The sequence below is a fragment of the Chaetodon auriga genome, chromosome 5 (genome assembly GCF_051107435.1).
Source record: "Chaetodon auriga isolate fChaAug3 chromosome 5, fChaAug3.hap1, whole genome shotgun sequence".
NCBI classification, from domain to species: domain Eukaryota; kingdom Metazoa; phylum Chordata; class Actinopteri; order Chaetodontiformes; family Chaetodontidae; genus Chaetodon; species Chaetodon auriga.
Window position 1 is genome coordinate 29529620 of NC_135078.1, and position 10324 is coordinate 29539943.

The 10324-nt window shown below is 48.3% G+C and overlaps 1 protein-coding gene across 9 annotated transcripts; it reads right to left on the minus strand.

Moving 5' to 3' along the window:
* Nucleotides 1-335: 335 nt before the first annotated feature.
* Nucleotides 336-9201, minus strand: card9 (caspase recruitment domain family, member 9). 9 transcript variants are annotated; one of them, XR_013077211.1, is made up of 14 exons: nt 8465-9201; nt 8086-8155; nt 7534-7671; nt 7001-7119; nt 6686-6892; nt 6528-6611; nt 5723-5971; nt 5403-5528; nt 4402-4590; nt 4245-4302; nt 4029-4156; nt 3324-3382; nt 2667-3244; nt 336-2528 (listed from the first exon to the last, which is right to left on the minus strand). XR_013077211.1 is itself a non-coding variant. In XM_076731563.1 (13 exons), exons 1-13 carry the CDS (start codon nt 8576-8578, stop codon nt 3151-3153), a joined length of 1635 nt encoding a protein of 544 aa, XP_076587678.1. In that variant the 5' UTR covers nt 8579-9201; the 3' UTR covers nt 336-3150. The 9 variants fall into 9 exon arrangements, 1 of the variants encoding a protein (XP_076587678.1); XR_013077207.1 differs by having other exon boundaries at nt 336-2595; XR_013077209.1 differs by having other exon boundaries at nt 336-2587; nt 2648-3244.
* Nucleotides 9202-10324: the final 1123 nt, after the last annotated feature.

Sequence of the window (10324 nt, forward strand, 5' to 3'; positions counted from 1 at the left end):
TGAAGCCCCATGAAGGGAGTTCAGTGCAGTACAGAGCAGTACTGTACAGTACCATACAGTGCAGTGCAGTGCAGTACTGTAAAATGCAGTATTGTACAGTACCATACAGTGCAGTGCAGTACTGTACTGTACAGTACAGTGCAGTACAGAGGGCTACTGTACAGTACAGAGCAGTACTATACAGTGCAGTACTGTACAGTACCATACAGTGCAGTACTATACAGTGCAGTGCAGTGCAGTGCAGTCCACAGAGGAACATTTCTCCTGGTATAAACCAACAGACTGAATGAAGCATCTTTCAGCCCACACACACATATTTAAGGTACAAACCTGCAGTGGATTACACAGAACAACTAGTAAGAAGACAATTAAATGGAACCCCTGGCAAAAATGATGGAATCAGCAGTCTCGGAGGATGTTCATTCAGTTGTTTAATTTTGTAGAAAAAAAGCAGATCACAGACATGACACAAAACTTTCTGGCTTTAAGAAACACTGAAAGAAATCAAGAAAAAAATTGTGGTAATCAGTAACAGTTACTTTTTTAGACCAAGCACAGGGAAAAAATGATGGAATCACTCAATTCTGAGGAAAAAAGTGTGGAATCACCCTGTAAATTTTCATTCCCAAAACTAACGCCTGCATCACATTAGATCTGCTCGTTAGTCTGCAGTTAAAAAGGAGTGATCACACCTTGGAGAGCTGTTGCACCAAGTGGACTGACATGAATCATGGCTCCAACACAAGAGATGTCAATTGAAACAAAGGAGAGGATTATCAAACTTCTTAAAGAGGGTAAATCATCACGCAATGTTGGTTGTTCACAGTCAGCTGTGTCTAAAATCTGGACCAAGTACAAACAACATGGGAAGGTTGTTAAGGGCAAGCATACTGGTAGACCAAGGAAGACATCAAAGCGTCAGGACAGAAAACTTAAAGCAATATGTCTTCAAAACGGAAAATGCGCAGCAAAACAAATGAGGAACAAATGGGAGGAAACTGGAGTCAACGTCTGTGACCGAACTGTAAGAAACCGCCTAAAGGAAATGGGATTTACATACAGAAAAGCTAAATGAAAGCCATCATTAACACCTAAACAGAAAAAACAAGGTTACAGTGGGCTAAGGAAAAGCAATGGTGGACTGTGGATGACTGGATGAAAGTCATATTCAGTGATGAATCGCAAATCTGCATTGGGCAAGTTGATGATGCTGGAACTTTTGTTTGGTGCCGTTCCAATGAGATTTATGAAGACGACTGCCTGAAGAAAACATGCAAACGGTCATTGATGATTTGGGACTGCATGTCAGGTAAAGGCACTGGGGAGATGGCTGTCATTACATCTTCATTAAATGCACAAGTTTACGTTGACATTTTAGACATTTTCTGATCCCATCAATTGAAAGGATGTTTGGGGATGATGAAATCATTCTTCAAGATGATAATGCATCTTGCCATAGAGCAAAAACTGTGAAAACATTCCTTGAAGACACATAAGGTCAATGTCATGGCCTGCAAATAGTCCGGATTTCAATCCAATTGAAAATCTGTGGTGGTAGTTGAAGAATATGGTCCATGACAAGGCTCCAACCTGCAAAGCTGATCTGGCAACAGCAATTAGAGAAAGTTGGAGCCAGATTGATGAAGAGTGCTGTTTGTCACTCATTGAGTCTGTGCCTCAGAGACTGCAAGCTGTTAGAAAAGCCAGAGGTGGTGCAACAAAGTACTAGTGGTGTGTTGAAGTGTTCTTTTGTTTGTTTTTCATGATTCCACACTTTTTTCCTCAGAATTGAGTGATTTTTGCCAGGGGTTGTACCTCAGAGTCAACATTTGTGACTTTTCTAAAACTGAGCCTTCTTCATGTGACAGACTGAAACGTTTCACCTCCTGAATGAAGCTCAGAAGGAAAAGTCACCTGAACTGACCACGTCTGAGGGACATCAGCCTTGTTTTACTGTGATGTGTTGGAAATGAACTCTTCTCTGAATGTGGACAAACCTGACAGCACAGCGCAGGACAGCTTCTTACCCCGGGGGGACTCTGTTCGCTGTGGGTTTCACATGCTGTTGTTGGTTGAAAACCTCATAACTCCAGCTCTTTGGTTGGTTGTGTTTGGTGAGAAATGAAGCTTTTGTGGCCTCTCACAGGCTCGTAGTGTTTCATTTGGAGCTCATTGCAGAATTTTACAGTAAAAGTATTTGTCTCCATTCCTAAAATGCTGATGGGAGGTTTTTGGTATCAGAGGGACACAAATTGGCATTCCATTTATTGTCTTTTAAATTGGGTTTATTGCTGAGGTCCTCTACAGAAAATCACTCACACATCACCAGAACACGATCACACGTTTGGTTTTTCCAGACGACAGAAGCACTGGAACATTTTCCATGTGAACGCCTGCAGCTGCACATCACCCTGCTGATGACGGCTTGAATGAGAGTTAGAGTAAGAGGACGTCCTGCACCGGAGACCATGAGTACACAGACAGACAGACAGAAGACAGACAGACAGACAGACAGACAGACAGACTGACTGACTGACTGACTGACTGACTGACAGAAGACAGACAGACAGACAGACAGACAGACAGACTGACTGACTGACTGACTGACTGACTGATAGAAGACAGACAGACAGACAGACAGACTGACAGACAGACAGACAGAAGACAGACAGACAGACAGAAGACAGACAGACTGACTGACAGACAGACAGACAGACAGACAGACAGACAGACTGACTGACTGACTGACTGACTGACTGACTGCTTCCTCACACGTAAACACTGACAGAAAGAGCTGAAACGTGTCAGTGAAGAAAAGTGAAAGTACTCAGACGATGTACTCAAACGCAGCACATTAAGCAGGGCCCTGAACATGTATGATTCATACCAGGTCATTGAGTCAAACGTCAAAATGATGGCGGTCAGTCAGTGAGATCATGAGATCATGAGAGATGGTGACTGACAATGACTTTCATTTCATCATCATCATCATCATCATCATCATCATCATCATCATCATGTGACAGGAATCAGGTCAAAGGTCAAACTGAAACCCTCAAATACACAGAGAGACATCAGCCTGATGCCCCAGAAACAGATGCTCTTCACTGGTCGGACTGGTCGGCCTGTTCAAAGGACGCCAGTTTGGACTCACTCGGAGTCCGTGATGTCACTGCCGCTGCTGTCGTCAAGGTTACCGGCCGTGAACTGCTTACAGCAGAGCTTGGACCTGATGGCTGGCTTCCTGTTGTCATGGAAACAAGAACGTCAGTCCCATAACTGCAGACATATTCTGGACAAAGCTGAAAAAAACCCCGGCTGACCTGCGGTAAAGGAAGTTTGGTTGACTTCTGGAGGTCAGACCGCCCTGTGTCTCCTCCTCCTGCACACAGACAAACAGGTAGGCGGAGAGTGAGACAGGTGGAGGTGAGACAGCTCAATTCATTTTACCATGTTTGAGCAGCATGATCGAGTCAGTATAAGGACATCTTCACCAAAGAGAGAGAGAGAAAACAAGTCTGCTGATCAGGTCTGCCAGGGTCCCCCATTCCAAAACCAGATCAGCTGACCCCAGAGACAGTTCAGAAGACATGGATCCGCGTCTCTAAAGACGTAACACGTTCCACAGTGAGTCTTACAGCAGAGCCAGGCTAGCTGTCTCCCTCTGCTTCCAGCTTTATGCTAAGATCAAATAAGCTAAGCTAAGCTAAGCTAAGCTAAGCTAAGCTAAGCTAAGCGGCTCCTGACTGTAGCTTCATATTTAGATCTGAGAGAGGAATCGATGGGACTCAGAGAGGAAGAGAAGAAGACTTCACTGCATGTGGACCCACTGTCACTGCAGTCTCCGTCATCGTGTCCACTCCGTCCGCAGTCTCTCAGCCCGCGGTGAGACGGACTGTCAGAACCTGGTCTGACCCGGTCCGTCTCTACAGTCCGCCTCCTCCAGGCTCAGACATCAAGCGGTGACTCAGTGTTCCCGTCAGCTGACACAGATATGCAGAGAAGAAGAAAAGCCTCAAACATGTTACCCATGATGCAGCAGTGCTGGGCTTCTGCTTGCACTCTGCGGCTCCTCCTAGAGGAGAGCCGAGCTGCTGTGGTGCTGCCGCCTCCTCGTTCTCCCCTGACGTCCCACTGCGGACCTCCTCGCTGCTGCCTGATCACACCGAGTCACACGACACCAGGTCACATGACATCATGTCACATGACACCACTTCTCACGTACTTCACATGACGGCTCTCACCTTTAGCAGCGTTCTCTGTGGGCTCCTCCTCCTCCTCGCTGCTCACACTCCTCTCGCACTGAAGGGGAGAGCCTTCGTCATTACATCGTCATTACATCATCATCACCAACATCGTCAACACCGTCCTCCTCCTCCTCCTCCTCCTCCTCCTTCTCACCTGGTGAGTGTTGCAGGTGAGTCTGCGGAGGCGTGTCCTGAGCTGTAGCTCCTCCCCCTGTGACCTCAGCAGGAGGAGCTCCAGCCTATCAGACTGCTCAGTGAGCTGTCTGACCTGCTCTCTGTACTGGTCCTTCTCCTGGAGGAGCAGCCGCACCTCCTCCTGCTGCTCCACCCGTGACGACAGAGCCTAAAACACAATCAGGGGGTCTTGTGTTAATGACGACATCATCATCATCATCATCATCATCATCATCCTCATCATCCTCAGAATTTTACAGAACCCAATAACAGAATCCCCTCCCTCCTCCTCCCCGTCCGTTCTCCTCACCTCCTCTCCCTCCTCCACCTCCTTTCTCCTGACCCTGTCTCCTCCACCCCCTCCTCCTCCTCCTCCTCAACTGCTCTCCCTCCTCTCCCCTCACCTTGTCTCCTCCCCTCCCTCCTCCTCCTCCTAATCTCTCCTCACTTTCTATGCCTTCTCCTCTCTCCTCACCTCCTCTCCCTCCTCCACCTCCTCTCTCCTCACCTTGTCTCCTCCTCTCCTCTCTCCTCACCTTGTCTTCTCCTCCTCCTCCTCTCTCCTCACCTTGTCTCTTCTTCCTAGCCCTCCTCCTCTCTCCTCACCTCCTCTCCCTCCTCCACCTCCTCTCTCCTCACCTTGTCTCCTCCTCTCCTCACCTTGTCTTCTCCTCCTCCTCCTCTCTCCTCACCTTGTCTCCCTCCTCACCTTGTCTCCTCTCCTCCCTCCTCCTCCCCCTCCTCTCTCCTCACCTTATCTCCTCTTCCCCTCCCCCCTTCACCTTGTCTTCTCCTCTCCCTACTCTCGCCTCACCTTGTCTCCTCCTCCTCTTCCTTCTCCTCCTCTGTCTTTACCTTGTCTCCTCCCTTCCCTCCTCCTCCCTCCTCACCTCCTCTCCCTCGTCCCCCTCCTCTCTCCTCATCTTGTCTCGTCTCCTCCCCTCCCTCCTCCTCCTCCTCCTCCCCCTCCTCTCTCCTCACCTTGTCTCTCTCTCTGATCACCTCCTCCAGCTGTCGGAGGGTTTGTTTGTTTCGTTGGCGGTACATCCTGGCGTCTCCCTTCAGCTGAGTGCAGCGCAGCTCCAGCTCCTCCTTCTCCTCCAGACTCTGAGAACAAAGGAAGCTCACCGATGAGTGTCAGGTGAGTGTGTTACCTGTCAGCATCACACCTGAACACACTGCAGGTGTACAGTTGTTAGGAGGACCAGAACTTTCTAAGCGTTTAGCTTTTCATCCTCTTGTTATTTCAGTATTTAGCATAATCAACATTTCCTCCTCATCCTGCTCCTCCTCGTCCTCACCCTGGCTCTCTGCTCCTCGGCTCTGTGGAGGTCTCTCCTCAGTGTGAACACTGTAGTGAGGAGAATCATCCGAGGAGGAGCCGGACTCTCCTGGTAGGGCTGCTGCTGCTGCTGCTGCTGCTGCTGCTGCTGCTGCTGCTGCGTCTCCTCCAGCTTCTCCTCATTTTTCTCCTCCTGCTTCTCCTCTTTCAGCTCCTCCATTCTGCTGGGATGGAAGAAGGTCTCTGTGGGCAGAGCCAGACTCCTGCTCTGAAAACACACATTCGAACATGTTAATGCATCGTCCATGTTGGACCTTCCCACTGAAGCGTGATGATGTCATCGTGATGTTATAATCACATGACCTGCCGTCTACAGACTTTTGGCCACGAGTTTATGTTTTTCACTGTTTGGAACTAATTATTTTTATGACAAATATCAACATTTCTGACATTTGGAAAATAAATTTAACGCCGTCAGTTTGTCAGGGGAGACAAAAACGCTCCAGTCGGAACCATCATGATGGTTAAGGAGGTCCTAGAGAGCCTCCTGGAGATCCTCCTGGAGATCCTCCCGGAGAGCCTCCCGGAGATCCTCCCGGAGATCCTCCTGGAGGACGGTCACTCTTCATTTGAGACTGACCACTGACATTAAAGACCCAGAAACAGTTAGCAGTCCTCTATTTGCGGTCCGTCCTGAAAGGACCGTGTGAATGAAGCGGGCGCTCCCTCTGGAGGAGGTCGCCGGACGCCTTCTGGTGCAGAGCACCTCAGGAAACACAATCGATCAAAGGCCAATCACTTCCTGTCAGCTGAAGCGCGTCTACCTCCTGCAGCGGTCTCAGCGTTCGTCGTCTCAGCAGTCGAGTCTGGCTTTCAGCTCGCAACACTGTGTGTTTCAGACGCTCCACCTGCACAGAGAGGTCAAAGGTCAGATACACCTGCAGCTCTTTGAAGCGGTCAGTGAGGTCAGGGGTCAGCTGACCTCTATCTGCAGGTCTCGGTTGGCCAGCAGGGAGTTGCTCTTCTCCTGGCTCAGAGCGTTGACGTCAGCCATCAGACTGTAGTTGTGATCTCGGAGCTGTTTCACCTCCTTGCTCAGCCGCTCCCGCTCCTCCCGAAGCTTCTGCACACGCTCGCTCATCTTCTTCAGCTCGCGGTCCCTCAGCTGCTGCTGCCGAGACCACACCTCCTGCAGAAACCGCCCAACCAGAACCCAGAGATTTAACCGGCGTGTACCACCTGTCATCAGGGAAGTCTGTGATCTACGTCTTTCACTCTTCCTTAGTGACCTGCTCACCTGTTCCTTAGCAACAGAGCAGGCCTGCTGGCGACGCCTCCTCTCGCCCTGCAGCGCCCTCTGCAGGCAGCTGACCTCCGACATCAAGAACTGAGTCAGACCAGATTCACCTGCTGTGTCTGAACAGAGAGACTGAATTATTCCTGAAGACGCTGCACTCAGTGAACAGACAGGTAAGGAGACTGGTCAACAGACAGGTGAACAGACAGGTGAACAAACATGTGAACAGACAGGTGAACGGACAGGTAAACAGACAGGTGAACACAGGTCAATAGACAGGTGAGCAGACAGGTCAATAGACTGGTGAACAGACAGGTCAATAGACAGGTGAGCAAACAGCTGAACACAGGTAAATAGACAGGCAAACAGACAGGTGGACACCGGTCAACAGACAGGTGGACAAACAGATGAACAGACAGGTAAACAAACATGTGAGCAGACAGGTGAACAGACAGGTCAATAGACAGGTGAGCAAACAGCTGAACACAGGTAAACAGACAGGCAAACAGACAGGTGAACACCGGTGAACAGACCGATGAGGATGCTGAAGGTCTTATTGGGCTCCTTCCCGGTGATGCGACTATACAGTTGAGGATAATCCAGCTCCAGACTCTCCAGGAAGGCTGTGTAACCTTTGACCCCTGTCCTCTGTAGGATGTCCAGCAGGGCTCCTGTGAAGGTCAAAGGTCAAGCGTCAGCTACGTCAGCCAGTGAAGATGGCCGCCAAACCAGACAGGAACATGCTCCTGGTTACGAGGACATGATGGTAATCAGTGGACTTGTGTGACCTCCGTGACTCGGATACGAGTCGGATACGAGTCACGGACCAGAACAGCACACCTGACTCGGACACGATCTCACTGACTATGACCTGACGTCTGTGATGTGACATGGGAGACCAGGATATAAGCTCAGTGACTCGATGAAGACCTCAGAGACCTGGACATGAGGTGATCTCAACCACTTGGATATGACTGGTTTGATTACTTGGACATGGCGTCCGTGATTGGACAGACTCAGCGGATCGTCTTCGTCAACGTCTTTTCTGAATTAAGTTTTAGTCTCAACACAGACGAGTTTCTTACCGACTTTTCTTCTCCTGATGACGAGGGCGGGGTCGTTGAAGAGCTGCTCCTCATCCTCAGCACTGATCACCTGACAGCAGCCAACACACAACAACCAATCAACATGGGGGGAGGTGAGGCAGTCGTCTAAGGAGCAGGATATGTAGCAGGAAGAGGAGGTGCAGTAGCAGGAGGAGTGCCCTAAAATGAAGCCATTTGTGGAGAACAATATATATAAAGAGCACAACGAGCACCAGGAGGAGCAGTGTGAGCAGGTGGTGCAGCAAGAGGAGGAACACACGACACCGGTGAAGACAGGCAGTGACGGAAGGAGCAGAATGAGGAACAGTAAGTGGAGGAGCAGGAGAAGATGTCTGAGGAGGAGGAGCAGAAGGAGTACCTGACACTGGCGGAGGTACGGAGTGATTCTTGAGGGTTCGATGGTTTTGATGAGCAGCATCCTGAAGTCGTCCAGCTGCAGCCAGCAGAGGTCATCCTCACACACTCCGTCCATCACTCACCTGGAGTTGACTTCACACCGAGCACACCTGTCCTACCTGTCCTATCAGTCACACCTGTCCGTCTGTCTCAACGGCATCGTCTCTGTCTGTCCTCACGTCTCTCTGCCGTTTTCTGTGCTTCTGTGTTTCCTGAGGAACAAGTTGTTTCTCTCACTTCCTGTTTCTGTCTCCACCTCTGTGTGTGTGTGTGTGCGCGCGTGTGTGTGTGTGTGCATGTTTGTGTGTGTGTGCGTGCGTGTGTGCGCATGTTTGTGTGTGTGTGCGCATGTGTGTGTGTGTGTGTGTGTGTGTGCATGTGAGTGTGTGCGTGTGTGTGTGTGTGTGTGTGTGTGTGTGTGTGCATGTGAGTGTGTGCGTGTGTGCATGCGCATGTGTGTGCGTGTGTGTGTGTGTGTGTGTGTGTCAGAGCACTTCCAGTAAATTCTAAATGCTGCTCAGAGGACAAGAGGTCAGCTGATCTGGAAAATTTGTCAACAAAGAAAGACACAATTCAATAAATGTAAAGTTTCCAATAATGAACGAAGGATGAATCAAGACTTCCTGGAGTTCTTCTTCTTTCATAAAAATTCATGTTGAAGTTAAAAAACTACGTCAACGAACGACGGCAACATCGTCTGGACTTTACTGTAATTAATGGAGTCAAAACCAAAGCAAATGATTCAATGAGGAAACAAGGAAACAATGAACGAATGAAACAATGAAACAATGAACGAGTGAAACAATGAACGAGTGAAATGACGAACGAGTGAAATGACGAACGAGTGAAACATAAACGAGTGAAATAATGAATGAATGAAACAATAAACAGTGAAGTAATGAGCGAATGAAACAATGAACGAGTTAAATAATGAACAAGTGAAACAATAAACGAGTGAAATAATGAATGAATGAAACAATGAACGAGTGAAATAATGAATGAATGAAACGATAAACGAGTGAAATAATGAATGAATGAAACGATAAACGAGTGAAATAATGAACAAATGAAACAATGAACGAGTGAAATAATGAACAAGTGAAACAATAAACGAGTGAAATAATGAACGAATGAAACAATAAATGAGTTAAATAATGAACGAATGAAACAATAAACGAGTGAAATAATGAAGAAATGAAATAGTGAACAAGTGGAAAGTGGTTTATGACCAAAAACATGAAAAAAACCCAAACACTCCCATGAAGCTCAGCTAGACTTCGTGCTAATGAGCTAATGTTAGCATTCTAACTCTTAGCTTAGATGGCAACATGGTAACTGCTAACAATGATAGCATGCTGACGTTAGCATTTAGCTCTCTGCAGCACAGTGTATAGGCCTCCAACACGGCTGCAGACTGTTTCTTCTCTGTAGAGAAACAGGAAGGCAACGTTTCCAGCTTTATCGTTCATATTTAGCACTAATGAACATGACGAGTGAAAGCTGGACGCTGTTAGCTGCTCTCAGCTAAAGCTGCTGTAATCTGCAGCTGCAGCAGCGTTTAGCGCCACCTACAGACGAAACGATCGAAGGATCCCGGTCTGTCCAACGTCCAATAAGAGATTACGTCAAAAAGACACGACGGTTCGTCGTTCACTAACGACCATAAGGTGGAGCCACGCTTCAGGATTCAGAAAGAAAAGCGACAACACGTGCTGAAAGGTTTCTACGACAAACAGCAAAACAAAAGGAAATAAACAGCAAAATAATAAAAGGAAAGCCAGAAAGAACGAAGAGTAAAGACGAGCGAGAGCTGAGCTCAGTG

Excerpts from the sequence above, each read along its gene's own strand:
- card9 (XM_076731563.1), bottom strand. The coding sequence starts at position 8,578 with ATGGACGGAGTGTGTGAGGATGACCTCTGCTGGCTGCAGCTGGACGAC. Across the intron at positions 5,972-6,527 it reads CGCTGAGACCGCTGCAGGAG|AGCAGGAGTCTGGCTCTGCC; the intron begins GTAGACGCGCTT and ends GTGTGTTTTCAG. Across the intron at positions 3,383-4,028 it reads CCAGCACTGCTGCATCATGG|GAGGAGGAGACACAGGGCGG; the intron begins GTAACATGTTTG and ends GTCTGTGTGCAG.